General features: G+C 54.6%; 5 protein-coding genes across 11 annotated transcripts; 2 read left to right on the top strand and 3 right to left on the bottom strand.

Annotated features, from left to right (window-relative positions):
* Nucleotides 1–539: 539 nt before the first annotated feature.
* On the bottom strand, nt 540–1,888 carry WDR83OS (WD repeat domain 83 opposite strand). 2 transcript variants are annotated; one of them, XM_012441998.3, is made up of 4 exons: nt 1,792–1,888; nt 1,565–1,670; nt 977–1,074; nt 540–884 (listed from the first exon to the last, which is right to left on the bottom strand). In XM_012441998.3, the coding sequence occupies exons 1-4, from the start codon at nt 1,839–1,841 to the stop codon at nt 818–820; spliced, it is 321 nt and encodes a 106-aa protein (XP_012297421.1). In that variant the 5' UTR covers nt 1,842–1,888; the 3' UTR covers nt 540–817. The 2 variants fall into 2 exon arrangements, with proteins under 2 accessions (XP_012297421.1, XP_012297420.1); XM_012441997.3 differs by having other exon boundaries at nt 1,565–1,879.
* WDR83 (WD repeat domain 83) lies at nt 1,780–8,603 on the top strand. 4 transcript variants are annotated; one of them, XM_064381795.1, is made up of 9 exons: nt 1,781–2,329; nt 2,413–2,533; nt 2,616–2,721; nt 2,998–3,046; nt 3,130–3,256; nt 5,300–5,367; nt 5,458–5,566; nt 5,653–5,767; nt 8,300–8,603. In XM_064381795.1, exons 1-9 carry the CDS (start codon nt 2,227–2,229, stop codon nt 8,447–8,449), a joined length of 948 nt encoding a protein of 315 aa, XP_064237865.1. In that variant the 5' UTR covers nt 1,781–2,226; the 3' UTR covers nt 8,450–8,603. The 4 variants fall into 4 exon arrangements, with proteins under 4 accessions (XP_064237863.1, XP_012297417.1, XP_064237865.1 ...); XM_064381793.1 differs by having other exon boundaries at nt 1,780–2,329; nt 5,300–5,566; XM_012441994.2 differs by lacking the exon at nt 8,300–8,603 and having other exon boundaries at nt 1,780–2,329; nt 5,300–5,566; nt 5,653–6,054.
* On the bottom strand, nt 8,496–14,099 carry DHPS (deoxyhypusine synthase). 2 transcript variants are annotated; one of them, XM_012436027.3, is made up of 9 exons: nt 13,729–14,099; nt 12,940–13,140; nt 12,611–12,732; nt 12,433–12,529; nt 12,267–12,353; nt 10,022–10,127; nt 9,839–9,942; nt 8,786–8,911; nt 8,496–8,704 (listed from the first exon to the last, which is right to left on the bottom strand). In XM_012436027.3, the coding sequence occupies exons 1-9, from the start codon at nt 13,933–13,935 to the stop codon at nt 8,609–8,611; spliced, it is 1,146 nt and encodes a 381-aa protein (XP_012291450.1). In that variant the 5' UTR covers nt 13,936–14,099; the 3' UTR covers nt 8,496–8,608. The 2 variants fall into 2 exon arrangements, with proteins under 2 accessions (XP_012291450.1, XP_012291451.1); XM_012436028.3 differs by having other exon boundaries at nt 12,976–13,140; nt 13,729–14,095.
* A 3,686-nt stretch (nt 14,100–17,785) lies between these two features.
* GNG14 (G protein subunit gamma 14) lies at nt 17,786–18,194 on the top strand. Its single transcript, XM_021676845.2, has one exon. It carries the CDS (start codon nt 17,804–17,806, stop codon nt 18,119–18,121), a length of 318 nt encoding a protein of 105 aa, XP_021532520.2. The 5' UTR covers nt 17,786–17,803; the 3' UTR covers nt 18,122–18,194.
* A 474-nt stretch (nt 18,195–18,668) lies between these two features.
* Nucleotides 18,669–26,460, bottom strand: FBXW9 (F-box and WD repeat domain containing 9). 2 transcript variants are annotated; one of them, XM_012436026.3, is made up of 10 exons: nt 26,003–26,460; nt 24,367–24,506; nt 24,162–24,290; nt 21,769–21,881; nt 21,594–21,685; nt 19,746–19,894; nt 19,519–19,632; nt 19,299–19,388; nt 19,148–19,213; nt 18,669–19,066 (listed from the first exon to the last, which is right to left on the bottom strand). In XM_012436026.3, the coding sequence occupies exons 1-10, from the start codon at nt 26,409–26,411 to the stop codon at nt 18,992–18,994; spliced, it is 1,377 nt and encodes a 458-aa protein (XP_012291449.2). In that variant the 5' UTR covers nt 26,412–26,460; the 3' UTR covers nt 18,669–18,991. The 2 variants fall into 2 exon arrangements, with proteins under 2 accessions (XP_012291449.2, XP_012291448.2); XM_012436025.2 differs by having other exon boundaries at nt 18,669–19,213; nt 26,003–26,443.
* Between the last annotated feature and the right edge of the window lie 913 nt (nt 26,461–27,373).

Here is a 27,373-nt window from a genome sequence, read left to right as displayed (position 1 = left end):
AAAATTAGCTGGGCATGGTAGCACGTGCCTATGATCCCAGTTACATGGGAGGCTGAGGTGGGAGGACTGAGCCCAGGAGGTTGAGGCTGCAATGAGCAGAGATCTGGCCACTGCACTCAGACTCAGCCTGCATGACAGATCAAGGCCCTATGGTTTTTGTTTTTTGGGTTTTTTTTTTCCGAGACGGAGTCTGGCTCTGTCACCAGGCTGGAGTGCAGTGGCAAAGTGCCTTCCAAAGTGCTGGGATTATGGACGTGAGCTACCGCGCCTTTTTTTTTTTTTTTTTTTTTTTCAAAAGGGGAAAAAAAAAAGGAAACCAAAGCCCAGATTATCTAGGTCAGCAGGGCCATCTGGTGAGTTGCCAGAGGGCAGAAGTCCCTGTCTTGTCCCTAGCACCTGACTTAAGACAAATGTTTATGAAGTAAGCAAGTGAACAGCCAGAAGCCTCCAGACTGGGGCCCCACACCAGGCCTATGGAGCTAGAGCCCTTCCCCTCAATTAGGAGGAACACCCTAATGAACAGAAGAAAGAGGCTGACAGCCAGAGTGAAAAACTTTATTATTAACATTTTTCAACGAGAAAGCAAATGGATACCCCTGGAAACATGGATAGCATATCCCCCAGCAGTGGGCAGGGGAAGGGAGGCAGGAGGGGTAGGCCTAGGGTGTTCCCTAGGAAAGGGTCAGAGTCCCTCCATCCAGATGGGGGCACTGAGACTGCCTCATTCAGGGAAGTCCAGGACGGCAGCAGGTTGAGCAGCCAAAGGCCAGGCCTAGTGGGTAGAGAGGGTCCAAAGCGTGACCCTTCTAGGCTGGTATTACCACGGGGGCGTCATGGGCTGAGGATTCTGCAGATAGGACATCACCACAGCAGAGATGGAGAGCCTGAGACAGGAGAGAGGTGTCAGTCTAGGATGGGCAGACGGGTCCCCCCACCCCTCACTCAGGAGTTCCTCATCCTCTAGGCCAAGTCTCACATGAAGCTACTCATCATTTGCTTCGTGTCCTCTGAGCTCCGAGAGTTGGCAAAGCTGATGAAGGAGCAGTAGACGGCGACCCAAGCACACCACTTCAGCTGGGGAAAAATAGGTGCGTGGGCAGGTTAGGTCAGTGAGAGGCACACCAATGAATCCCCCGAAGCCACCTTTCCAGACACCAGTTCGTGCCCACTGATTCCATCTGATGCAGCTGGGACCTTACCCCTCGGGAATTCTCAGTCCCACCAGCACGTGGCATACTCCAGATACATGGTTTCCAGTCCTACTGCCCGGCCTGCGTCTCTCAGGGCCAAGAGAGACCCTGCCCTTTTTCCACGAGTCCCTTTCAAGTTGCTTCAAAGCCTGGCCCCACCCGCAGACCAATCTGCCACATCCCCACCCTGACCCGAATCCTTGACTTCCCCAAAGACTGGGGCTTTTTTGGCCCAGCGTTACCCCAGCCCCACTCCCGGCCGATCTCAGGTCCCGCCCCATCAGCGCCGGCCAGACTCTCCCCTTCATTCCAAACCCGCCCCCGGTCCTCGTTTTCAGGTCCAACTACATCCGTGGAAGCTCATCCCCGCCCACCTTAAGCATGAGGCCGCACATGCTGAAGATCATGCCCAGCAGGTTCATGTAGTCCGGCGTCGGGTCGTCCAAGGCCGGGTTACACTCGCTCGGCGGGGGCTTGTACCTGCGACAGGCTCGAGGGTCAGGGGCGCTCAGGTCCCGCCCTCGGGATGGACAGGCGCTTCCCAAGGCCCCGATCCACACCCACAACCCGAACCCGGTGGCCATGACGCTGATGTCCTAACCTCAGTACTTTGTTTGGCCTCCGCGGGTCCGACATACTGTTAGTGGACATAGCTAGTCGAAAGCCCGGTCACGCCTCTTCCGCTGCGGGAATTGCAGCTTCCGGCGTGCAAGCGGAGGGCAGATTTTAAAGTAACACCCAAAGCCCTCGCATTTCCGTTCCTCAGGACGGAGGCTTGGACTCCCCCTACCCAGAGAACGGAGACAGGAGAGCCCAGAAATCTTCCTTGCAAGGGGGACATTGGGAACATAACCTGAAAGCGGACTTGAATAGCTCTAACCTGAGCACTCAAATGCCAAAATGATGAACCCGGAAGTGAAAAACAGGAAGTAGGTCAGGGAGGGCAATAATAGGGTTACACCCAAGCGTGGATTTCCAAGGCGCGGAATTTTACGTACACACCGATTTAAAGCGGCAAGGAAGGGGCCCTGGGACCATGGCTTTCCCTGAGCCAAAGCCGCGGCCACCGGAGCTGCCGCAGAAACGGTTGAAGACGCTGGACTGCGGGCAAGGGGCGGTGCGAGCCGTACGATTTAATGGTGAGCGCCGTTGTCTTCATTCCGGGTCCTCCTCCCGCCTCCTGAGGTCGGCGGCCCACTAACCCCCGCCTGGTGTTCCCCAGTGGATGGCAATTACTGCCTGACGTGCGGCAGCGACAAGACCCTGAAACTGTGGAACCCACTTCGGGGGACGCTGCTGCGGACATACAGCGGCCATGGCTACGAGGTGCTGGATGCGGCCGGGTGAGCCGGGGGCCAGGCCGGGATGGGAGCGCTGAGGCTGGGATCCGAGTTCGATGCTGATATTCCTCCTTCTGTCCTCCAGCTCCTTTGACAACAGCAGTCTCTGCTCCGGCGGCGGAGACAAGGCGGTGGTCCTGTGGGATGTGGCATCGGGGCAGGTCGTGCGAAAATTCCGGGGCCACGCAGGGGTGAGTGAAAGCCGAGACCCTCATTGGAGCGGAGGGGACCCGTATTAGCGCATAGGTGGTGACAAGGACACCCTCCATTACACCATAAGGATCCCTTCCCCAGATGGCGATCCCCCGCTCCACGTGCCAGGCTAGGCAGTCACCAACCCCTGTCCTCGCAGTTCCCCCAAAACCTTTCACCTCCCCTTCTCCTCGTCTTTAACTGACACTGGGAACCCTACCTTTATCCCAATCCTCCAAAGTCCAGCCTCCTCTGAGTGGCAATAACTTTCTCAGAAGGTGAACACGGTGCAGTTTAATGAAGAGGCCACAGTTATCCTGTCCGGTGAGTCTGGGGCCTTGGCAGGGGGGCCCAGGGTGCTGCCCTCCCAGTCCAAACCTGACCTCACCATCATGCTGGCCTCACAGGCTCTATTGATTCCAGTATCCGCTGTTGGGACTGCCGCTCACGGAGGCCTGAGCCAGTGCAGACGCTGGATGAGGCCAGAGATGGCGTGTCCAGTGTGAAGGTGTCAGACCACGAGGTCCTGGCAGGGTGAGTGGAGCCAGGACCTGGTCTCACCCCAGGTGCCACTGGGAATCATAGCTGCCCCCATGTTTAGATTAAAACCTACTGTCACCTGGGCACAGTAGCACACAGCTGTAGTCCCAGCTACTCGAGAGGCTCAAGTGGAAGGCATCGCTTGAGCTCAGGAGTTCTCAGGCACCACTGCACTCCACCTTGGGTAACAGACTGAGACTGTCAAAAAAAAAAAAAAATAGGCTGGATGTGGTGGCTCAAGCCTGTAATCCCAGCACTTTGGGAGGCTGAGGTGGGCGGATCACCTGAGGTCAGGAGTTTGAGACCAGCCTGGCCAACATGGTGAAACCCCATCTCTACTAAAAATACAAAAATTAGCCAGGCATGGTGGCGGGAGCCTATAGTCCCAGCTACTCTGGAGGCTGAGGCAGAAGAATCGCCTGAACTCAGGAGTTGGAGGTTGCAATGAGCCAAGATTGTGCCACTGCACTCCAACCTAGGCGACAGAGCAAGACTCTCTCAAAAAATATACATATATATATATGATAATTTTTTTTAAATAAAAATAATCATAAGGAAGAAAAAATACCTTTTCTACTCATTAAGTAGAAGTGGAGAGTTCATAAAGATCTTCACATTGAGAAGGTGGAGGAGGGCCGGGTGCGGTGGCTCACGCCTGTAATCCCAGCACTTTGGGAGGCTGAGGTAGGCGAATCACGACGTCAGGAGATCGAGACCATCCTGGCCATGGTGAAAACCTGTCTCTACTAAGATACAAAAAATTAGCCAGGCACAGTGGCTCATGCCTGTAGTCCCAGCTACTCAGGAGGCTGAGGCAGGAGAATCACTTGAACCCAGGAGACGGAGGTGGCAGTGGTGAGATCATGCCACTGCACTCCAGCCTGGTGACAGAGCAAGACTCCGTCTCAAAAAATATAAAATAAAAAAAAAATCGCTGGGCATGGTGGCACATGCCTGTAGTCCCAGCTATTCGGGAGGCTGAGGCTGGAGGATCTCAAGTCCAGGAATTCTGGGCTGTAGTGCACTATGCCGATCAGGTGTCCGCACTGAGTTCGGCATCAATATGGTGACCTTCCGGGAGCGGGGGACCACCAGGTTCCCTAAGGAGGGGTGAACTGGCCCAGGTGGGAAACGGAGCAGGTCAAAACTCCCGTGCTGATCAGTAGTGGGATCGTGCCTGTGACTAGCCACTGCACTCCAGCCTGGGCAACATAGCAAGACCCCGTCTCTTTTTAAAAAAATAAAAATAAAAAATAAGAGAAGGAAGAGGAGAGCCGGGCGCGATGGCTTACGCCTGTAATCCCAGCACTTTGGGAGGCCGAGGCGGGCGGATCACGAGGGCAAGAGATCGAGACCATCCTGGCCATGGTGAAACCCCGTCTCTACTAAAAATAAAAAAAAATTAGCTGGGCACGGTGGCGCGTGCCTGTAATCCCAGTTACTCGGGAGGCTGAGGCAGGAGAATTGCCTGAACCCAGGAGGCGGAGATTGCAGTGAGCCAAGATCGCGCCATTGCACTCCAGCCTGGGTAACAAAAGCGAAACTCCCGTCTCAAAAAAAAAAAAAAAAGAGAGAAGGAAGAGGAGGAGTTGGTCTTGCTTTCTCAGGGCTGAAAGAGGCAGAAGAAATCCACATATAAGTGGCCTCTTTGGGTTCAAACCCGGATTGTTCACGGGTCTATTGTACTTTGGAAAGTGCTCCCTCTGGTGGCTGTGAAGGTGCATAGAGAGCAGAGCAGTCCAGATGCTGGTGTTGGGTAGTGGGGAAAGTGGTGGGACTTACTACTGAGGAGGAAGAGCTGGAGAATGCAGGAAAAGGGGGAATCGGAAGGACTCCATGGGTTTGGAAACGGGGTGTGGGTCGTGGAAATGATGGAGTTAGGCCCTGATTAGCATTGGGCCTGAGTCTCAAGACCAGAGCTTCAGAATTCCACCCCTGTGCCCTGGATAAGCAGGCCCAGCGGGCTGGGAACACACAGGGCTGCCTGGAGCCATGGCGCCTAGTCAAGGCTCCCGCTGGACCTACCCTCTCCTGCAGCTCTGTGGATGGCCGCGTGAGACGCTATGACCTGAGGAAGGGGCAGCTCTTCTCAGACTACGTGGGCAGTGAGTGGCTGGGGATGTGGGGCAGGCAGGGAAGATGGGGGACCAGCTACGGGAACCCCAGCCTCACTCACTACCCGCCCCTCCCCCAAGGCCCCATCACCTGCACCTGCTTCAGCCGGGACGGGCAGTGCACCCTAGTGTCCAGCCTGGACTCCACATTGCGGCTCCTGGACAAAGACACAGGGGAACTGCTAGGCGAGTGAGTCCTTGTGGTCATGGGGTCCCCTTCCCTCCTCTCCCACCCCTGGAAACGACCAAGCCCCCCCGCATCCTGCCTGCCCTTAGGTACAAGGGCCATAAGAACCAGGAGTACAAGCTGGACTGCTGCCTGAGCGAGCGAGACACACATGTGGTCAGCTGCTCTGAGGACGGGAAGGTGTTCTTCTGGGACCTGGTGGAGGTGAGGTGCCCCCAACCCCACCTCATACCTAGGTGCCTGCCCCATCCCAGCCCTGTCTTTACCTCAGTCACTCCAGGACCTGAAAGCTAGGATCTTTTTCTCACGCCTGTAATCCCAGCACTTTGGGAGGCCGAGGCGGGTGGATCACGAGGTCAAGAGATCGAGACCATCCTGGTCAACACGGTGAAACCCCGTCTCTACTAAAACTACAAAAAATTAGCTGGGCATGGTGGCGCATGCCTGTAATCCCAGCTACTCAGGAGGCTGAGGCAGGAGAATTGCTTGAACCCAGGAGGCGGAGGTTGCGGTGAGCCGAGATAGTGCCATTGCACTCCAGCTTGGGTAACAAGAGCGAAACTCCGTCTCAAAAAAAAAAAAAAAAAAAAAAGCTAGGATCTTTTTACTTTTTTTGAGATGGGAGTCTCACTCTGTTGCCCAGGCTGGAATAGGGCAATCTAAGGTCACTGCAACCTCTGCCCCCCGGAGTTCAGGTGATTCTTGTGTCTCAGCCTCCTGAGTAGCTGGGATTACAGGTGCCCACCACCCACACCCGGCTAATTTTTTTTTATTTTTGGTAGGGACAGGATTTCACCATGTTGGCCAGGCTGGTGTCAAACTCCTGACCTCAAGTGATCCACCACCTCAGCCTCCCAAAGTGCTGGGATTACAGGCCTGAGCCACTGCACCCGGCCTGAGATAGGATCTTGAAGAAGTGAGTTGATGAGGCACAAAGGGCATTCCAGACAAAGGGAACAGCATATGCTAAGTGTAGAGGTGTGGCCTGCACATGCATCAGTCAGGAAACAAAGGCTTCAGGGTGGCAGCAGCTGCAGCAAGATCCAGGTCAGGCTGGGCCACAGATGCCAGGCCAAGCTACTGGCACTGACCCCTGGGCAAGGGAGAGCCGACACCCATGTCTACCCTGGGTGAGACAGGGCTGTAGTCATTCAAGAAACTGGAGCTATGTCTGAGCATCCTTGTGCATGGTTTCAAGCCCTGAGCCCCGTCCTTGACATGTTCCAGCCTGGTGCGGAGTCAGGCCAGAAACAGATCATCCCGGTGTAGCAGGGTCAGGGCTTGGGGGATCACAGTGAAGGAGACATCAGCCATGGGCTTGGCCAGGGGAACTAAGGCCCATAAGAGGATGGAGGGAACTGGGGGGCCCTGGAGACTTAGGGGACAAGCTCTTACTTTAGGAACTAAGCTAGCTAGAATGTTCCACCTATTTCTTGTGGGCCCAGTAGACCAGAAGTTGCCTTGGAGGGCAGGCACGTGAAGCATTTTCAAGGTGGAAGAGGAACTGTGGCTTGAGCAACTGTTTGTTTACATTGTGCTGTAACCAAAGGGTATCAGGGGAAATGGGGATTATTGGGGCTGCCAAGTGGGCAGGATGGAGCCCAGCTGGTGGCAGGAAACAGGGAAACTGCGAACAAGGCATGCTCCAAGCAGGGTGGTGGCAGAAAATCAGCAGTGTCTGGACACGGTCTAGAAGCAGAGCCAAGAGGACTGACTGATGGAGGAATGTCAGGTGCAAGGAAAAGACTCCCAAGGCCAAGCACGGTGGCTCACACCTGTAATCCCAACACTTTTGGAGGCCAAGGTGAGAGGATCACTTGAGGCCAGGAGGAGTTCAAGACCAGCCTGGGCAATGTGGCGGGACCTCATCTGTAATTTATTTTATTTTTTTGAGACTAAGTCTCTGTCACCCAGGCTGGAGTGCAGTGGCCCAATCTCAGCTTACTGCAACCTCCAACTCCCGGATTCAAGTGATTCTCCTGCCTTAGCCTCCTGAGTAGCTGGGACTACAGGTGCCCATCATCATGCCTGGCTAATTTTTGTATTTTTAGTAGAGACGGGGTCTCACCATATTGACCAAGCTGGTCTCGAACTCCTGACCTTGCAATCCGCCCACCTTGGCCTCTCAAAGTGCTCGGATTACAGGTGTGAGCCACCGTACCCAGCCTATTTTTAAAAGTTAAACAATAGGCCAGGCGCGGTGGCTCACGCCTGTAATCCCAGCACTGTGGGAGGCCGAGGCGGGTGGATCACGAGGTCAAGAGATCGAGACCATCCTGGTCAACATGGTGAAACCCTGTCTCTACTAAAAATACAAAAATTAGCTGGGCATGGTGGCGCGCGCCTGTAGTCCCAGCTACTTGGGAGGCTGAGGCAGGAGAATTGCCTGAACCCAGGAGGCGGAGGTTGCAGTGAGCCGAGATCGTGCCATCGCACTCTATCTAGCCTGGGTAACAAGAACAAAACTCCGTCTCAAAAAAAAAAAAAAAAAGTTAATAAAAAAATCAATAAAAGACTCCCAAGACACGTGGCCTGGGAGGACAGAGCTACTGAGGGGCTCAGTCTAGCTTAGATTCATTTTGCAGTGTCCAGGAGGCAATTAGAGGCAGATGGCTGAAGGTCAGGAGAGAGGTGACAGAGAGCTCCAGGAAGGACTGAGATGGGAGTGCCCAGGAACCTCAGGAACCAGGGCACAGCCTAGCCACAGATAACCACTCCCCACCCCTTGCTCCACAGGGTGCCCTGGCTCTGGCTCTGCCTGTGGGTCGCGGCGTGGTGCAGTCGCTGGCCTACCACCCCACGGAGCCCTGCCTGTTGACCGCCATGGGGGGCAGCATCCACTGCTGGCGGGAGGAGGCCTACGAGGCAGAGGATGGAGCAGGCTGAAGCCAGAGGACCTACCACCAGGACCAAGGACAGACAGATGCGGAAGGACCGCGGAGACCATTTTATTCTAGAGATGCAGCTGACCAAGGAGCAGGGGAGGGGCTGAGTCTGCAAATTAATAAATAGAGGGGGGTAAGGCCTCCCTGGGACCGCAGCTGCTCAGTCCTCGTTCTTCTCGGGAATGAAGGCATCCACCTTCTGGGCAAAGGTTTCAGCTACGAGCAGGGGGAAGACCAGGGAGGCGTCGGCATAGACCTGTAGCGGGGGGACTGGGTAAGCCATGGGACCCACAGCCATAGTCCCGGAGACCCTGTACCCTGTCCAGCCCACCCGTACCTTGACAGGCTGTGCATCCATCCGGATCTTTCCCCAGGATACAGCCTCGTCTGGTCGGGCGCCCGAGTCAGAGCCATCAAACTCCTGGGCCGTGTTGACGTAGACAGCATAGTTGGCCCCATTCCGCTGTGGGGAGGGGATAGGGAGGGTGTGCCCAGTCAGCCAGTCACAGGAGACAGACACAGAAGGGGACACTAGCCAAGCAGGCTGAGGTGTGCATCCTAGATGAAGGAAGCCCTTGGCAGCCCCTCGCTCCCAGACAGGGCTCATGGCAATGCTTGGGGTCACTAGAGCTGCTGGGCAACAATGGCCATGTGTCCCAGAGGTGTCAACTCTATCTTCAGAAGCCCTGCAAACCCAGCCACCTCCCGCCTCCATGGGCCCGACCCTGGTCCCTGCATGGTCACCACAGTCCTGGACTGAAGTTCTCACTCGCCTGCAACCATCTGTTCCCCACGTGGCCACCAGAGGGAGCATGGGAACACCCACCTCCCTCAGTGCAAAGGCCAAAGCCCTTGCCTCAGCCTACAAGGCCCGGCAGGCTCCCCGGACACCTCCCCGCAACAGCTCCTGGCCCTCACCACTCCACTCTCCCCTCACCAGTCTCCCAGCTGTTCCTGGATTACTTGAGGCACTCGAGAGCCTTTGCACCGGCTTTTCCCTCTGCTGAGAACTTTGCAATCCAGAACCCAATCCTAGCATACCAGCAGAAACTCCTGGCATGATAGATAACCATGTGGCTCCTGGGAGGAGCTTCCCCAAACCTCTGCTCCCAGCTCACATTTCCAGAAGCCTCCTTCCAACACCCCTTATTGGACAGCACCCCTTTCTCTTCTCATCCCATCATCTAGTCTTCTCCGTAGCAATGACTGCCACCTGACAAGGATGTCACTGGGACGTCCACTGTTTTGCTATCTCCCCAGGTACATAGCAAAACATCAGTCCCGAGGAGCAGGGATCCTAGCCTGTCTATTCATCCTGTCTCCCCAGTGCATAGCATAGGCCTAGCACACAGCACGTCTTCACAGTGGCCGGAGCGCCACCCCCACTCACCATGAGGTTGGCGTTGGCGATGTGGTGCTTGACCACACCCCCACCCAGAATGATCATCCCAGTGCACTTGGCAAAGATGGCCTGCATGTTGATGAGCCTCAGGTCTGGAGGAAGAGGGATGAAGTCAGGCCTTGGGCTCAGCTGGCCCTCCTTCCCCTCCCCTCTGTGTCCCCAGCACCTCACCCTCAACGATGTCCAGGACCAGGCCCGGGTTCTTGTAGGAATGGAAGAAGATCATGTCGCCCAGCGAGCCGTCTGTAAGTGCTGGACTAAACACAGGGATGTGGTTCTGCGGGGAAATGACAGGACAGTGGCTGCAGCTCAGAGCCTCGTCCCCATGCCAGCTGCGTCACTTCCCTCCTACCTGATTGTGGGCGGGATGCTTCATTTCTCTAGGACTGTTACCTCAATTGTAAGATAAGTGTAACAGTAACACCTCTCACAGATGAGGCCTATATGAGAAAACCCACAGACAACACCTAGGATAGTGCCTGGCATATAAAGAACCATACTATTCTTAGCTTGCTGGGCTGTTTCTTTTTTTTTTCTGAGATGGAGTTTCACAATTTTTTTTTTTTTTTTTAATAGAGACAGGGTTTCTCCATGTTACTTAGGCTGGTCTCAAACTCCCAACCTCAAGTGATCCACCCGCCTCGGCCTCCCAAAGTGCTGGGATTACAGGCGTGAGCCACCACACCCAGCCGAGTTTCACTCGTTGCCCAGGCTGGAGTACAATGGCAAAATCTCAGCTCACTATAACCTCCGCCTCCAGGGTTCAAGTGATTCTCATACCTCAGCCTTCCAAGTAGCTGGGATTACAGGCGCATGCCACCATACCCAGCTAATTTTATATATTTTTTTTTAGTAGAGACGGGGTTTCGCCATGTTGGCCAGGCTGGTCTCGAATTCCTGACCTCAGGTGATCTGGCCACCTCAGCCTCCCAAAGTGCTGGGATTACAGGCGTGAGCCCCTGTGCCTGGCCCTCTCTTTTTTTAAAGAGCCATCCTGGGCAAGATGGTAAGTCCCCATCTCTACAAAAAAAAAATTAGCCAGGCATGGTGCACCTGTAGTCCCAGCTACTTAGCATGCTGGGACAGGACAATCGCTTGAGCTCAGAAGCTCACTGCAGTGAGTCATTATTGTGCCAATGCACTCCAGCCTAGGCAACAGAGTGAGACTCTGTCTCTTAAAAAAAGAATAGGAGGCTGGGCGTGGTGGCTCGAGCCTATAATCCCAGCACATTAGGAGGCTAAGGCCAGCAGATCACCTGAGGTCAGGAGTTCAAGACCAGCCTGGCCAACATGGTGAAACCATCTGTACAAAAATACAAAAATCAGCCAGGCATGATGGCAGATGCCTGTAGTTCTAGCTACTTGGGAGGCTGAGGTGAGAGAATCACTTGAACCCAGGAGGTAGAGGTTGCAGTGAGCTGAGATCCCAGCACTGCACTCCAGCCTGGACAACAGAGCAAGACTATGTCTCAAAAAAAAAAAAAGAAAGCTAGTTTTTTTTTTTTTTTTTTGAGACGGAGTTTTTGCTGTTGTTACCCAGGCTGGAGTACAGTGGCGCGATCTCGGCTCACTGCAACCTCCGCCTCCTGGGTTCAGGCAATTCTCCTGCCTCAGCCTCCCGAGTAGCTGGGATTACAGGCACGCGCCACCGTGCCCAGCTAATTTTTTGTATTTTTAGTAGAGACGGGGTTTCACCATATTGACCAGGATGGTCTCGATCTCTTGACCTCGTGATCCACCCGCCTCGGCCTCCCAAACTGCTGGGATTACAGGCGTGAGCCACCGCGCCCGGCCCAATAGCTTTCTTTTTTTTTCAGGTTCTGATGATCTAATTAAAGGGAGTGGGTAGCTCTTATTTTATAGCCTCTGGGAGTGTTGGACCCTGAGCCAGGCCCCAGGGGAGTTGCTAAGTGCTGCCACTACTGTTCCAGAGATAGTCTGGGAGGAGGATAAGCAGGCTGAAGTCCCACTAGTTATCTGGGTGACTTCAGACAAAATTACCTAGCCAGGCCAGTAATGATGGGCCATGGCTATAATCCCAGCACTTTGGGAGGCCAAGTGGGAGCACTGCTTGAGGCCAGGAGTTCAAGACCAGCCTGGACAACATAGGAAGACCCCATCTCTAAAAAAAAACTTAAAATATTTTGGGGCACAGTGGCATATGCCTGTGGTCCCAGCTACTGAAGAGGCTGAGGTGAGAGGACTGCTTGAGTCCAGGCACTGAAGCCTGGGTGACAGAGCAAGAGCCTGTCTCAAAAAAAAAAAAAAAAATTAACACCCCTATCTGTGTTGGAGTCTCCTCATCGAAGAGTGAGGATGCTAAGAATAACAGTAGTGACTCCCCAGGTGGCTGGAAAGATAAAGTAAGTTAACACATGCCGAAGTCTGGCTACTTTGCCCCCGCCTATATCCTCACCTTCTGGGCCCAGTAATACACGGACTCTGGGTTGTTGATCTCCTTGCCCAGGCGGGCGATCATCTTTGAAGGCGTCCACTTTACACCCTAGGAAAGGACATGAGCTTCAGCCCATGCCTCCCCTGACTCCTGCTGGACTGGCCCTTCCAGGTTGCCCTGGCCCCACCTCTGTGTTCTGCTCCAGCACCATCTGGTCCAGAATGGGCATCAGCCAGTCCTCAAACTTGCAGTAATTGTTATTGGGCACCAGCAGGTTTCCGATCCTGAGGACAGGAGGCATGTGGGCATCAGGCCCCAGGACCCTTGGTCCAGCTCCCCTGCCCAACACCACTCAGGGTTCCCACCTGTTGATCCCATTCTCTCGGAGCTCCTTCCCTCTGAGGCTAAACTCGCCCAAGTAGGTGGGAGCCAGGCACTTGATGAAGTCTTCCTCCACTCCGCCAGCTGTAGTCACCAATACATCCACCTGCAGCCACAAGGCAGTGAAGTTGGCCCAAGAAGGAAGATCCTGCCCTCATTCTGGGCAGGACTTCTAAACTCATCCTCGTCCAGTTACTCTTACAAGGGAGCTCTGCTACAAAACAAAACTTGATTCTATTCCTCTCCTCTGCTTAAAACAGACCCCTATCTCCCCATCTCACTTAAACGATTAATAACTGCATTGCCCACTGACCCAGAGGCCAAGGCCACGGCCCCACCAGGTCCCCACCATGTTGTGCTGCACAAGGTAGCGAATGGTCTCACGGATGCCTGAACTGATGAGGTTGGATGTATATCCCAGGAAAATGGTGCAGCCGGTGAGTGGGCGGCGGCTCTGGGTCAGGTCTGCGTGTTGGTCTTCATCCTGTGACAGCGGTTCCAGCTTCTTCTCAATCTGGGGGTGAGAGCCAAGTCAAGTTAAGCACTGACCCTAAATTCCAGCCCCAGGACTCCAGGTGGGCTCCAGAAACAAATTCCACTCCAGGCCCTGCCCATTCAGGGATACAGGACCAGTTCTACAGGGAACCAAGGAACATCCCCTGTGCAAACCCTGCCCCTTCCCAGACCAGATCTCAGGACATGCATTCGGGATTTGTCCCCACCCTTTTAGGAATCAGAGAGCTCTCCTTTTCAGATCCCATCCCTTCCCCGGTGGCAAAAGCAAATCTCAGTTCAAGCCCCAGGGCGCTGAGACTTAGGCTCCTCCTCCCATGTGCTCCCTTAACCTGTTTTACCCCAGGCTCCGATCATTCCAGAAAGCATGAGACCTAGAACCCGGCCGCCCACCAAGAAACGGTCCCTGCCTCCTCAGGCTGTCCTAGGATGTAACTACTAGAGTGCAAAGTCCCCTTCCCCGGACAAAATTCCCGTCCAGTATAGGTCCCGCCTTCTTCGAACCGCTGGGCCGCTCAAATAAGAATACCGCCCTCGTTCTACAAGCCACGCCTCTCCGCGGCCCTGGAAGTCCCGCCCCTGTCCTCACCATGGCATTGACTTGCTGTACAGCACGCCCGAAATTAGTTGCTTGGAAGCCAGTGGTGCCGAAGGCCTCCAGCAGTGCGTGGTAATCCACGCCGCGGTTGAAGTCGTAGCCCCGGACCTGGGCGCTTTCGGGCGGCAACGTCGAGCTATGCTTTAGCACAGCAGCCAGCGCCGCCGCGGGCGCCTCCCCTTCCGGGGAACCTTCCATGCACCTGCAACTGGCTCTCGAGTCACAGATGCCCCTCGGCCGGGCTTACGGCGGTCCAGAAACACGTTAAACCCCGATACGCACGTCTCCACAAGATCGCAGGAAGCCAGGAAAGCGCCTTGGGAGACCGGAAGTTGGTCGATCACGTGACCCTCTTTAGTCCTCGTAACCCAGGTCGCTGCCATCTTTGCGCATGTGTTCCGTAATACGGAAGCTGCGAGGAGCCTTTATTCCTTTTCACGAGTTCTCGACTTCGCATAAATGAAGATTCTTTTTTTGTTTTCATTTTTTAATTTTTTTATTTCTATTTTTTGAGACAGAGTTATGCTCGTATCTCGCAGGCTGGAATGCAGTGGCGCAGTCTCGGCCCACTGCAACCTCCGACTCCCGGACTCAGATGATCCTCTCCCGCAGCCTCCGGAGTAGCTGGGACTACAGATGTGCATCACCGTGTCCAGCTAATTTTTTTTTTTCTTTTTGAGACGGAGTCACCCTCTGTCGCCAGGTTCGAGTGCAGTGGCGCGATCTCGGTCCACTTCAACCTCCGCCTCCCGGTTTCAAGCGATTCTCCTGCCTCGGCCTCCCGAATAGCTGCGACTACAAGCGCGCGCCACCATGCCCGGCTAATTTTTGTATTTTTTAGTAGAGACGAGTTTCACCATGTTGGCCAGGATGGTCTCCATCTCTTGACCTCATGATCCACCCGCCTTAGCCTCTCGAAGTGCTGGGATTACAAGCGTGAGCCACCGCGCCCGACAGTGCCCAGCTAATTTTTGTATGGGGATCTATTCTTTTTTCTCTCCTTTTTTCCTTTTATTTCATTTTCTTTCTTTCTTTTTTGTTTTTAACTTAACATTCTTGGAGTATAGAGGATCGCTTCTTTTTTTTTTTTATTTTTTATTTTTTATTTTTTGAGACGGAGTTTCACTCTTGTTACCCAGGCTAGAGTGCAATGGCGCGATCTGGGCTCACCGCAACCTCCGCCTCCTGGGTTCAGGCAATTCTCCTACCTCAGCCTCCTGAGTAGCTGGGATTACAGGCATGGGCCACCATGCCCGGCTAATTTTTTGTATTTTTAGTAGAGACGGGGTTTCACCACGTTGACCAGGATGGTCTCGATCTCTTGACCTCGTGATCCACCCGCCTCGGCCTCCCAAAGTGCTAGGATTACAGGCGTGAGCCACCGCGCCCGGCAGAGGATCGCTTCTTAAGCGTCGCCCATGGACAGGATTTCAGTCACCAGGCGGAGTGAGACACAGTTTCAGCTTTCCTCAGCCTCTCTTGTCTAATGGAATAGTGAGCCCGGTTCGTGCCCTTGCAGGTTTCCAAAGCCTTCACATGCTGCATAACGCTCTGTTCTTCCTTCCCCTATGGCTGCAGCTGTCACCTCCGCTGGGAAGCCTTCCCTGAACTTCCACTGGGTCAGTGGCCTCTTCTGGGACCCACAACTGACATCTGTTTCCCTCCAGCAAGACTGTGAGACCCTTGGTGGCGTCCGTATCTCAAAGCACCCTCCTAACAGTGCATACAGTCGAGAGAATTATTCACTTACTCTACAATTCATGTAGTGTGTTCTATACGGTGGGCCCTGTGTTGGACACTGAGGAATTAGTGGTGAAAGAGACCAAGATGTGGACCCTACTGGAGCCTACAGTCTGATTGGGAAGATAGAATGTTAACAATGATAAGTGCAATCAGGAGATTTTTTTTTTTTGAGATAGAGTCTCACTCTGTCACCCAGGCTGGAGTGCAGTGGCTCAATCTTGCCTCACTGCAGCCTCTGCCTCCTGGGTTCAAGTGATTCTCCTGCCTCAGCCTACTGGGAAGCTGGGATTACAGGAACCCGCCACCATGCCAACTAAGTTTTGTATTTTTAGTAGGGATGAAGTTTCACCATGTTGGTCAGGCTGGTCTTGAATTCCTTACCTCATGATCCCCTGCCTCAGCTTCCCAAAGTGCTAGGATTACAGACTTGAGCCACCATGCCCGGCTTTTTTTCCTTCTTTTTGAGACGAAGTTTTACTCTAGTTGCCCAGGCTGGAGTGGAGTGCAATGGAGTGATCTTGGCTCACGGCAACCTTCACCCACTGGGTTCAAGTGATTCTCCTGCCTCAGGTGATCTGCCTCTCAAGGAGTTGGGATTACAGGCATGTGCCACCACACCCAGCTAATTTTGTATTTTCAGTAGAGATTGGATTTCTCCATGTTGGTCAGGCTGGTCTCGAACTTCTGACCTCAGGTCATCTGCCCACCTCAGCCTCCCAAAGTGCTAGTTGAATGGATGGATAAAGGATGCCAAGGAGGTGAGATTTGAGCCAAAGCCAGAAGGCTGAAAAAGTCCCCGTATGCAAAGATGAAGGGAGGCCATTCCCTGTACCTGGGAAGACAGAAGAGCAGAAGCCCTGAGGCTGGAATGGGCCTACCTTGTTGGAGGAACCAGACATCCTCCTTGACATCCTCACTTGGATCTCAAACTTGCCACCTCAGTTCCCTCTCTGCCAATCCCTGATCATTCTGCATCTCAGGAAATGGCCCCACCCTCCACTCATGCACTAGACTAAAAAACAGGGAATGGGGCCGCATGTGGTGGCTCACACCTGTAATGCCAGTACTTTGGGAGGCTGAGGTGGGCAGATCACCTGAGGTCAGGAGTTAGAGACCAGCCTGGCCAACATGGCAAAACCCTGTCTCTACTAAAAAATACAAAAATTAGCCGGGGTGGTGGCGAGCACCTGCAATCCCAGCTACTCAGGAGGCTAAGGCAGGAGAATCACTTGAAACCTGCGGAGGTTGTAGTGAGCCGAGATCACCCCGCTGCCCTCCAGCCTGGGCAACAGAGGGAGACTCCATCTCAAAACTAAATAAATAAGCTGGGCGTGGTGGCTCACACCTGTAATCCCAGCACTATGGGAGGCCAAGATGGGCGAATCACCTGAGGTCGGGAGTTTGAGACCAGCTCGACCAACATGGAGAAAGTCCGTCTCTACTAAAAATACAAAATTAGCCGGGCGTGATGGTGCATGCCTGTAATCCCAGTATTTTGGGAGGCTGAACAGGTGGATCACTTGAAGTCAGGGGTTCTAGACCAGACTGGCCAATATGGTAAAACCCCATCTCTACTAAAAATACAAAAATTAGCTGGGTGTGGTGGCATATGGCTGTAATCCCAGCTTCTTAGGAGGCTGAGGCAGGAGAATCGCTTGAACCTGGGAAGTGGAGGTTGCAAGTGAGCCAAGATTGCACCACTGTACTCCAGTCAGGGTGACAGAGCAAGACTATCAAAAAAAAGAATGAAGGCATTCGATTTTTGGGCCTGGGCAGTGTGGTGAGAGGAGAAGGGGCAGGGCTGCATGTCAGGGGTGGCAGAGGCTGCCAAAGCAGGTTTGTTAGGAACAGTCAGCAGGAGATCCAGCAGCTCAGGAGGAGGCCAGGGCCTCCTCACTCCCCCAGCCAAGGCACCTAGCCCACAGGGACACAGGTGACATGTGACACCAGGGCAGCCACAGGGCTTCCTGGGGCACAGACCCCCTCAGCCGAGGCAGCTGCTGCTGCTGTGGCTGGTGACATTTTACTCCATTAAAGTCCTGGCTTCAAAGTCTCTGCAGGGGTAGCAGAGGGAGAAAGGGGGGTTGGAGAGGCCAGGCCGGGTAGGGGAAGGAGCCAGAGCGGGCAGCCACCAGAGGACCAGGCAGCCAGACGTGGCTTCGGCCGGAGCCCTTAGCCGAGGTGTGTGGGCCTGACAGGTCCAGGAACAGCCACCCTCATCCTGCAGTCCCCAAGGGACACAGGAGGTGGTGTGGGAACCTCAGGCTCCCTCTAGGGGGCTGAGGTTGGGCCTGCTGCCCACAGCCCTGCCCACTTTCCCCAGATGTCCAGCAAGGTGGCCATCGGCAGTGACATTGGGCAGGCCCGCCGGGCAGTGGAGCAGCTGCGGATGGAGGCAGGCATCGACCGAGTGAAGGTGAGGGTCGGGACCGGTGCAGGAGGTGGGAAGAGGTGGGAACACATGGGCCAGCGCATAGGTGCATGCCTGGGTCTGGCTGACTGGGTTGGTCTGCAGGTGTCCAAGGCAGCTGCCGATCTGCTGCAGTTCTGCATGGAGCAGGCCAAGAGTGACCCTTTCCTTGTGGGCATCCCCGCCACCACCAACCCCTTTAAGGAGAAGAAGCCCTGTGCCATCCTATGAACCCAGGACAACGTCCCCCCTGTAGCCTGAGCAGACCAGGGGGCCTCAATAAACATGAAGTGAATACTTCTCAGGGCATGGCTGGTCCGGGCTGAGAGGGCAGACCAGAGGGACTTTAGGCTTGCAGGGGCCAGGCACACACCTGGCCCAGCCTCCTCCCTGGCCTGCCCCCAGGAGTCACAGCAGCACACACACACACCCTGGAGCCCCGATGGAGAGCACACTGTCCTTCTTGCCCTCCCCAGCACCCATGGGAGCCTGAGCAGGTGCCCTCTCCCACTATGCAGACAAATGTCCAGGATTTGAGTCCTAATCTACACACCATACATGTCACATGTCACACACACAGAAGTGACATCATAGACACAGGTGCTCACGGTCTTCAGGACTCTGCCTCTTCAAACAAATGCACAGCAGCAGCTGGCAGGCAACCCCCAGACCAACCTTGCCATCTCTCCCAGTCACTCCCACACAGGCCCGCAGCCCCCCAAGCCCCAAGCAGGCTCAGGCAGAGCCCCGGCGGGCAAACCACACTCATACTGCAGGCCCAAGCACCAACACGTCAGGTTTATTTCTCCTTCACTCTCACCTGAGAGCAGCACATCCAAATCATAACAAAACCAGGCCCCCTCCAACAAAAAAAACCAGGGCCATAGGGTGGGGAGCAGCCCCCTGGGTGGGCCTGAATCCCAACTTCAACCCCATATGCAAAGGGCCCAGGCCAGGACCTTCACCCGAATGTGGCCAGGACTCCTTGTGCCCTAGGCCCTGTGGGGGAGAGAGGCAGCACCAATGTTGGGGATGGTCCCCCAAGAACAGAGGCCGAGGCCCAGACCCCAGCCAGCAGTATCCACATCCACGTCCACCTGCTCAGGCCTGCAGCCTCCAGACCTCTAGCGACAGGCCCCCAGAGGCAGCCACCACCAGGTTGCCCTCAGCACAGACCTGGGAGGGGGCAGGGACATGAGGAGTCAGGGACAGTGGCGCTCTGGCCAGCTGGGCAGGGCATGTGGGGCAGGACCTTACCCCGGTGAACCCACTGTTGTGCCTTCGGGTGCAGATGGTCCTTGGCGGGTCTGTGGGCACGTGCACCTGGTGAGGGGCAACGGGCCAAGGTCAAGAGGGGTGCCCCTGGCTGATGGAGGTGGGGAGGGAAGGGGCTGGGCGGGAGCCTCACCCGGAGGGTCTTGTCAGTGGATGTAGTGTACAAGGCTCCCAGAGAGTACTGGATCCCAGTGATGTGAGACCTGTGGCCCACGTTGAAGGACTGCGGGAGAGGGTCAGGCGACACTCAGGCGAGGGTCTCCCAACTGCCCCCCCCCAACACCACCGGGAGCCCAGGGGTAGGAAGGAGGCCTGAGGGGGAGGGATGGGCAGGGGCAGGAGCCCCAGCAGACCCGGACATGCTGGAAGCAGCCGTTGCGGTTGGTGAAGACGTGAAGCAGGCCCTCGTTGTCACCAGTCCAGAGCTGCATGTCCTGCTGGGACATGCAGAGCAGGTAGGAGTCCAGCTGTGAGAGGGACAAGGGACACGGCAGCTCAGTCCAGACGGGGCCTGTGACCGTTCCCATCCCTCCAGGCCCCTGGGGACTGGGCCTGTGACCATCCCCATCCCTCCAGGCACCTGCAGCCGCTGCAGGACTCTGTTGGCTCGTCGGTCGACCACCACCAGGGTGCGGTCCTCGCTGCCTGAGATGATGTGCTGGTCATCTGCCAGCAGGGCCAGCACAGGGCTAGAGTGTAGTCGCTGGCTCTTCAACAGGGCTGGGCCGGCTTCATGGGCAATGGGCCGGGGAGGAGGGAAATCAGAGCCCCTCAAAGGCCACCCTAGCCCAGGGGAGCATCCTGGGTCTCCATTCTGTCTGGCAAAACCCTTGATCTGCTCATTCCCCCACTCCACAGAGTGACCCATCTCTCCTTTCCTGCCTCAGCTAAATCCAGGCCTCCACAAGAGCCCCAGGCCTCCGTCCATCCCTGTCCCCATCCCATATCCCTCCTCTAGTCCCAGCTACTGTTTTCAGCATGGAGCTGACCAAGGTGGTCTCAGTCTTGCATCTGCCCTCAGGTTGGCCTGAAACACACCTCTACCCCACAGCCCTGCTCCAGCTCTGCCTGGACAAGGTACACTGGCCCTTTAATTAAACAAAATAAGAATGAATATAGGCCAGGCACAGTGGCTCACGCCTGTAATCTCAGCACTTTGGGAGGCTGATATGGGCAGATCACCTGAGCCCAGGAGTTCAAGACCAGCCTGGGCAATGTGGCAAGACCCAGTCTCTATTTTAGAAAAAAAGAAAAATGGCCAGGCGCAGTGGCTCACACCTGTAATCCCTGTACTTTGGGAGGCAGAGGTGGGTGGATGATGTGAGGTCAGGAGTTCAAGACCAGCCTGGCCAACATGATGAAACCTCATCTCTACTAAAAATACAAAAATTAGCCGGTCATGGTAGTAGGCACCTGTAATCCCAGCTACTTGGGAGGCTGAGGCAGGGAACTGCTTGAACCCCGGAGGCGGAAGTTGCAGTGAGCCGAGATCATGCCACTGCACTCCAGCCTGGGCAACAGGCTAGAGTAAGACTCCATCTCAAAAAAAAAATAAGAAAAGCGAATGAATAAACAACAGAAAACACTTATGTTCCAGGCAGTGTTCTTTCTAGGTGTTTATGTAAATGAATATATTTATATTTTTTTAATTAAATTTTTTGAGATGGATGCTCACTCTATCACCCAGGCTGGAGTGCAGTGGTACGATCTCAGCTCACTGCAACCTCCGCCTCCCGGGTTGAAGCAATTCTCTGCCTCAGCCTCCCAAGTAGCTGGGATTATAGGTGCCTGCCACCACGTCTGGCTAATTTTTGTATTTTTAGTAGAGACAGGGTTTCACCATCTTGTCCAGGCTGGTCTTGAACTCCTGACCTCGTGATCCACCCGCCTTGGCCTTCCAAAGTGCTGGGATTACAGGCGTGAGCCACCGCGCCCGGCCTATTTTTAATTTCTATTTAGAGATGGAGGTCTCACTATATTGCCCAGGTTGAACTCAAATTCATGGGCTCAAGCAATCCTCCTGCCTCAGCCTCCAGAGTAGCTGGGACTACAGGTAGGTGTCACCACACCCAGCATAAAAACTTAGTTAATCCACCACTGTTCCTATTATCATCTTCCCCCGTTAACCCCAAGGGGCTGGCAGTGGTATTATTATCTGGATTTCACAGATGGGGAAACAGGTTCAAGTTTGTCTGGGGGTCACATAGCTAGGAAGTGGGAGAGCCAGCATTCTAACCCGCCCCCGGGGCTGCCCAGGCCTCCTTTGCACCCACTGCCTAAGTTGCCTGTATTGCACCAGCACAGCATGGCCACTCTGAGTGGTGAATATTTGGTTATGTGACTGTCGTCCCAGCCAGGCTGTGAGGCCCAAGGGTCTCCTTCCCCAGCATGACATCTCCCAACCTGGGCCGTAGGACTCCTGGCCCACCTCTGGGGTCGTAGATGGTCACCTTCTTGTCATAGGTGCCGGTCACCAGGATGTCAGGCAGGTAGGAGAGGCACAGCACGGCTGAGTTAGCCCTGGGAATACACAGACCACAGGGCTTGGGCAGTGGCAGGCAGGGTCCTACCCCCCCAGATCCCCTGCCCAGGCCCCCTCACACTTTATCTCGCCAAACTGCTGCCCATCTGCTGCCATGTCCCAGAGCTTCACTGTGCTGTCCCAGGAGCCGGAGCATACACAGTGGTCCTGTGCCGCCAGCGACCACACCCAGCCCTGTGGACGGGAGCAACAGTCACATACCTGCCACAGCCCATGGGGGTCCCAGACTAGAATCTTTCTGTTTTTGCAGGTAAGGCTCAGAGAGGTCAAGTGACTCACCCAAAGCCACACAGCTCATCCTTCCCACTGCCCACTGTTATAGATCCTGCAGTAACTACAACACCCAACTCTGGCTCCAGGTGATCATCCCCATTGCACAGATGACAAAATCAAGGGTCAGAGGAAGGAAGGAGACAACCAACACAAGAACACAGAGCAAGTTCAAACTGAGTTGAGATTAGTTTGTGTCTGTGCGTCAGCCTGACTTCAGAGTCCAGGACAGGTACATCAGCCCCAGAATCTGTTTTTCTTTTCTTTTCTTTTTTTTGGAGATGGAGTTTCACTCTTGTCACCCAGGCTGGAGTGCAATGGTGCAATCTCAGCTCACTGCAACCTCTGCCTCCGGGTTCAAGCAATTCTTATAGCTCAGCCTCCCTAGTAGCTGAGATTACAGACGTGTGCCACCACACCCGGCTAATTTTTGTATTATTAGTAGAGACAGGTTTCACCATGTTAGCCAGGATGGTCGCAAACTACTGACCTCAGGTGATCCATCCATCTCAGCCTCCCAAAGTGCTGGGATTACAGGCGTGAGCCACTGTGCCCAGCCCAGAAACTATTTTTTTTTGAGATAGAGTCTGGCTCTGTCACTGGAGTGGGGTGACATGATCTCAGCTCACCACAACCTCCGCCTCCCAGGTTCAAGTGATTCTCCTGCCTCAGCCTCCCAAGTAGCTGGCACTACAGGCACACGCCACCACACCCAACTAATTTGTTTTGTATTTTTAGTAGAGACAGGGTTTCATTGTGTTAGTCAAGATGGTCTCGATCTCCTGACCTCGTGATCCGCCCACCTCAGCCTCCCAAAGTGCTGGGATTACAGTCGTGAGCCACCGCACCCAGCCCCAAAAACTCTTTTTTGAGATGAGCTCTTGCTCTGTCACCCAGGCTCGAGTGCGGTGGTGCGATCATGGCACTGCAGCCTCCACCTCCCAGGCTCAAGTGATCCTTGTATCACAGCTTCCTAAGTAGCTGGGACTCCAGGTACATGCCATCACGCTCGGCTAATTTTTTGTAGAGTCAGGGTCTCCCCATGTTGCCCAGGCTGGTCTCTAACTCCTGGGTTCAAGCAATCCTCCTGCCCCAGCCTCCCAAAGTGTTAGGATTACAAGCATGAGCCCCTGTACCTGGGCCCAGTAACATTTCTAAGTTCTGCAGAGACTCAGTATCAGTAGTGGTTTGAAGCCACATGACAAGTGATTAAGAGTGTGGCCTCTACTTTGTGACCTGGCAAACCATATCACCTCCCTCAGTTCATTCATCAGCAAAATGGGCAGAAAACATCTCCTGCCTCAGGAGCTAATATGCACAGAGTGCTGGATGCTGACTTACTGCCCACAGATCCTGCTGAGGAGGGCACTATCTCATTTTACAAATGAGGAAACTGGGCCCCAGAGAGGTTGAGTTTCTCACTCAGGGTCACACAGCCAGGAAGTAGCACAGTGGGGATTTGAACCCAGCAGCCTGGCCCCAAGCCCAAGATCTCAGCCACCAGCATGACCTCCTTCATAACTGGTGAGGCTGAGGTAGAAGAATCACTTGATCCTGGGAGGCAGAGGTTGCAGCGAGCTGAGATCATGCTGCTGCACTCCAGCCTGGGTGACAGAAAGAGACTCCATCTCAAAAAAAAAAAAAGAAAAGAAAAGAAAAAGGCCAGGTGGAGTGGCTCACACCTGTAAGCCCAGCACTTTGGGAGGCCAAGGCAGGCAGATCACAAGGTCAGGAGTTTGAGACCAGCCTGGTCAATATGGTGAAACCCTGTCTCTACTAAAAATATAAAAATTAGCTGGGCATGGTGGCATGCGTCTGTAGTCCCAGCTACTCAGGAGGCTGAGGCAGAAGAATCGCTTGAACCTGGGCGGTGGAGGTTGCAGTGAGCCGAGATTGTGCCACTGCACTCCAGACTGTCTAAAAAAAAAAAAAAAAAAAAAAAAAAAAAATCCTGAGCTTAATGCATGTCCACATTAATGCATGCATCTCCTTCATCCTCATCCTAATCACCCACTGGACGAAAGTAGAAACTGAGGCACAGAGAAGTCACACATCTCACCCAAAGTCACACCAAGGATTAAGAGTCACAGATTCAGATCGATGTGGTCCTGTACCTAAACCTGGGGCCTTAATCAAGGTTCCCTACTCAGGCCTCACACCTCCTATCCCTACCTGACCTCTCACCTTGTGGGTACTAAATCGATTGGTGCCCAAGGTCTTGACCAGAACCTGGCTGGGCTCCATCCCCAGCTGCCGCAGGTCCCACAAGTTGACGTTGCGATCTCGGGAGCCCGACAGACAGAGTGCCCCACCCTGGGAAGGGAGCAAGGTGATGTTGTCAGGCCACCCTGGCCCACCCCTACCTTGCCTCCCACAGACCCCGTCTCACCTGGAGCAGCAGCACTGAGTCAATGGACGAAATGTGCCCGTTGGCCAGGCAGAAATACTCAGCCCAGCGCCCATCCTCTGCCCAGCGGGACAGGTGCTGCTCCAGCTCAATGCAGGCTGCCGGCCAGTCAAAGTTCTTCTCTGTGGGTTACCACGAGTAGGGTCCCCTGTGGGTAGGGACCCTAGCACCCACACCAGCTGGCCACACCCAATCCTGGCTTCCAGGGAGCCCACCCTACACCAGACTTGGACAGAACCCCATGGGGATCCCTTCTGCCACCCCAAGCAGGTCTAGGCTCTGGCCTTGGAACTACCTGCCTGCCTGCTCATTTCCCAGGCAGGTCTAGGACTCCTCCTCACTCCAATTTCCAGAAATTGGGAACTGGGGTCTCAGAACTACCTCTCCAGGCCCCATCCCCCAACCCAAACTCAGAGGACAGCAATCTCAGCATGTTGAGTTCTGACCTCACCCCCTCAATCCTCAGACTTGGCATAGAAGCTGGGGCCTCATGACAAACCCTTCCTGCCTCAGCCATCTGAACTAGACCAAGGGAGCTGTTTCTCAAACAGTATTTGGAAACTGGGGAGCCTTGTCAAGATGCAGAACGCAAGCCCCAGATGCAGAGATTCAGTGGTATGGACGGGATCCAAGCATCTGTGTTTATTAAGCTTTTTGGGAGAGTCTGACCTAGGGGGCTGGATGGCAACACTTTGAGAATCACTGATCGCGGAGTGATTCTGATTCCTCTCTAAGGTTGGGTGTTTGATTGCCTTAACTTAGATGCCGAATCAAAGCTTCCAGGTTAAGGATATCAACACCCAACCTGTAATACATCTTGGTTTACGGGTGTTTGATTACCTTAACTCAGAAGCAGAACCAAAGCTTCCAGGTTAAATATATCAACACCCCACCTATAATACATCTTGGCTTAAGGGCCTGAGGATCCAGCTGTATTGGGAGCAACAATACCTCAGGATGAACGATATCAATTCAAAGTTCCCAAGCTGTCCTCCCCCAGGAACCAATCAACTCAGGGCCAAGAGGAGTGACTAACAAGCCCTGCCTAAGATGCCAGGGTAGACCCAGGGCTTGAGGTCTGGTGTCAGGGATCCCAACCCCAAATCCTAACCTGGTTCAAGGGTTTACAGGGGCTAGGCCCTGAGCCACTGTCTCATCCCTAACTGGGTCAAGGCTCTAGGGCTCAGGAGTTTTGACATCAACAGGTGCTACCTCAGCTTCTAAGCTGGACTCAGAACCTGGGGATCCTTGGGCTCACTTTGAGGCCCAGCATAAATTCCAGAGCCTAAGACTTCAAGTCCCTGTGTCAATCCCCTGTCAAGGGTCAGAGACTCAGTACCACAAGACCCCAAGACTGAGGATATTTGAATCCTGAGTTCAGGGACCTCAGCCCCAGGGTAGGGGTTTTCACAGCCTCAGGATCCCAAGTGCCTGACTACCTCGTGGTCCACTCAGAGGTCCTCAAGTGCTTCAGCACCACCAGTAACTGCCTCAGCCTCCAGACTGAGCCACGACAGCCATTAGCCTGCTCCAGAGGCTGTGTCCAGAACACCCATGTACCTCTTCCCCGCCCCAAGCCTGACCTGGGCGGGCTCCCCCAGCCCCTGAGTGCACGCACCTTCCACCACTGGGTAGGGCGCGCGTACACGGCGTTGCGCGCGTAGCCTCCAGGTAACATGGTCACGCACGAGGTTGCGCAACGCGTGGCACACGCGTGACAGGACGTGGAGCACGAGGCGGGCGTCCAGGTAGGAGCAGATCTCAAGCAGCAGCTCCGGGGGAAGGCTCAGAAGGCCCGGTTCACTTACGGCCGAAACCTTGGACGCGGCCCGAGGCTCCGAAGCGCTCGGGGAAGAGGCGGGCGTGGACAGCTGCGAGGGACGCGGGGTCGCCAGCTCGGATTTTGGCGGACTGAGCACGCGGGCCACGTAGGCCTCGGCCTGCGCGTCAGGGTCTGTCTCTGACTCGGGATCCGAGTCATCGTCCCAGCCACGGGAATCGTCGCACGGCCCTAAGGGAAGCTCCATGGCGACCCAGTGAGCGCCGCCGGACTCGCGTCTCGTCTCCTAGGCAGCGTGAGGGCACTTCCGGCGCCGTCTGATGACGTTTAGGAGCCCACCGGAAGTGAGCGGACGTGCAGTGGCTTCAAAGGAAGTATCTACCCGCTTGCGGGGTCTTCTACGATTGTGTCGGGCTTAGACTGGAAATGCAGGTTCCTGTTTCTACACTTTTTAAACTCTAGCTAAAAACGAAGCTCAAGCCAGGCGGGGTGGCGCGTGCCTGGAGTTCCAGCTACTCAGGAGGGCAGGAGTTCCAGCTACTCAGGAGGGCAGGAGTTCGAGGGTGCAGTGAGCCATTATCGCTCCACTGTAGTCCGGCCTGCGCAACATAGTGAGACCCTGTCTCTTTAAGAGACATAAAATAAACGCTGCTCTATCGAAGGCATCTGTTACATGTGACACTGAGCTCAGAAACGCAAAGCCCCCTTTCTGAGATTAAAGGGTAGCGATTAGAACTCTTGCCTCTTTTCTGAGCCAGAAATATGCAATTACACTGCGGAGGCCTCAGTGAAAGTTACCTTTTTATTTATCGAGAAAGGAACTGGGGTGTCAGAACTACCTCTCTAGGCTCCATTCCCCAACCCAAACTTGGATACTGCAGTGCAGTCCTCCAAGTGGAGTGCTCGGCTCATTGCAACCTTTGCCTTCTGGGCCCAAGTGATCCTTCGCCTGGACACCCCAAGTAGCTGGTACTGCAGGAGAGAACCACCACACCCAGCGTTTTTTTTTTTTGTTTTTTTTTGATATGGTGTCTCGCTCTGGCTCTGTCATCAGGCTGGAGTGCAGTAGCGCGATCTCGGCTTACTGCAATCTCCGCCTCCTGGGTTCAAGCGATTCTCCTACCTTAGCCTCCCAAAGAGTAGCTGGACTACAGGTGCGCACCACCACTCCTGGCTAATTTTTTGTATTTTAGTAGAGACGGGGTTTCA

The sequence above is a fragment of the Aotus nancymaae genome, unplaced genomic scaffold, assembly GCF_030222135.1.
Source record: "Aotus nancymaae isolate 86718 unplaced genomic scaffold, 86718_ANA_hifiasm-v0.15.2.pri h1tg000028l, whole genome shotgun sequence".
Taxonomy (NCBI): Eukaryota; Metazoa; Chordata; class Mammalia; order Primates; family Aotidae; genus Aotus; species Aotus nancymaae.
Note: the sequence above shows the minus strand (reverse complement) of the source record. Positions and strands in the feature narration are given on the sequence as shown.

What these genes read in the sequence shown, in the direction of transcription:
- DHPS (XM_012436027.3), bottom strand. Translation starts at nt 13,935, where the DNA reads ATGGAAGGTTCCCCGGAAGGGGAGGCGCCCGCGGCGGCGCTGGCTGCT. An exon ending in TGTATTACTGGGCCCAGAAG is followed by an intron (nt 10,128 to 12,266) that starts GTGAGGATATAG and finishes ATTTCCCCGCAG; the next exon opens with AACCACATCCCTGTGTTTAG. An exon ending in TGGATGCACAGCCTGTCAAG is followed by an intron (nt 8,705 to 8,785) that starts GTACGGGTGGGC and finishes CCCCCGCTACAG; the next exon opens with GTCTATGCCGACGCCTCCCT.
- WDR83OS (XM_012441997.3), bottom strand. Translation starts at nt 1,774, where the DNA reads ATGGCCACCGGGTTCGGGTTGTGGGTGTGGATCGGGGCCTTGGGAAGC. An exon ending in TGTGCGGCCTCATGCTTAAG is followed by an intron (nt 1,075 to 1,564) that starts GTGGGCGGGGAT and finishes ATTTTTCCCCAG; the next exon opens with CTGAAGTGGTGTGCTTGGGT. An exon ending in CAAATGATGAGTAGCTTCAT is followed by an intron (nt 885 to 976) that starts GTGAGACTTGGC and finishes CTCCTGTCTCAG; the next exon opens with GCTCTCCATCTCTGCTGTGG.
- GNG14 (XM_021676845.2), top strand. Translation starts at nt 17,804, where the DNA reads ATGTCCAGCAAGGTGGCCATCGGCAGTGACATTGGGCAGGCCCGCCGG.
- FBXW9 (XM_012436025.2), bottom strand. Translation starts at nt 26,411, where the DNA reads ATGGAGCTTCCCTTAGGGCCGTGCGACGATTCCCGTGGCTGGGACGAT. An exon ending in ACTCAGTGCTGCTGCTCCAG is followed by an intron (nt 24,291 to 24,366) that starts GTGAGACGGGGT and finishes CTCCCTTCCCAG; the next exon opens with GGTGGGGCACTCTGTCTGTC. An exon ending in GCTGCTTCCAGCATGTCCGG is followed by an intron (nt 19,389 to 19,518) that starts GTCTGCTGGGGC and finishes CCTCTCCCGCAG; the next exon opens with TCCTTCAACGTGGGCCACAG.
- WDR83 (XM_064381793.1), top strand. Translation starts at nt 2,227, where the DNA reads ATGGCTTTCCCTGAGCCAAAGCCGCGGCCACCGGAGCTGCCGCAGAAA. An exon ending in AATTCCGGGGCCACGCAGGG is followed by an intron (nt 2,722 to 2,997) that starts GTGAGTGAAAGC and finishes TAACTTTCTCAG; the next exon opens with AAGGTGAACACGGTGCAGTT. An exon ending in TCTTCTGGGACCTGGTGGAG is followed by an intron (nt 5,768 to 8,299) that starts GTGAGGTGCCCC and finishes CTTGCTCCACAG; the next exon opens with GGTGCCCTGGCTCTGGCTCT.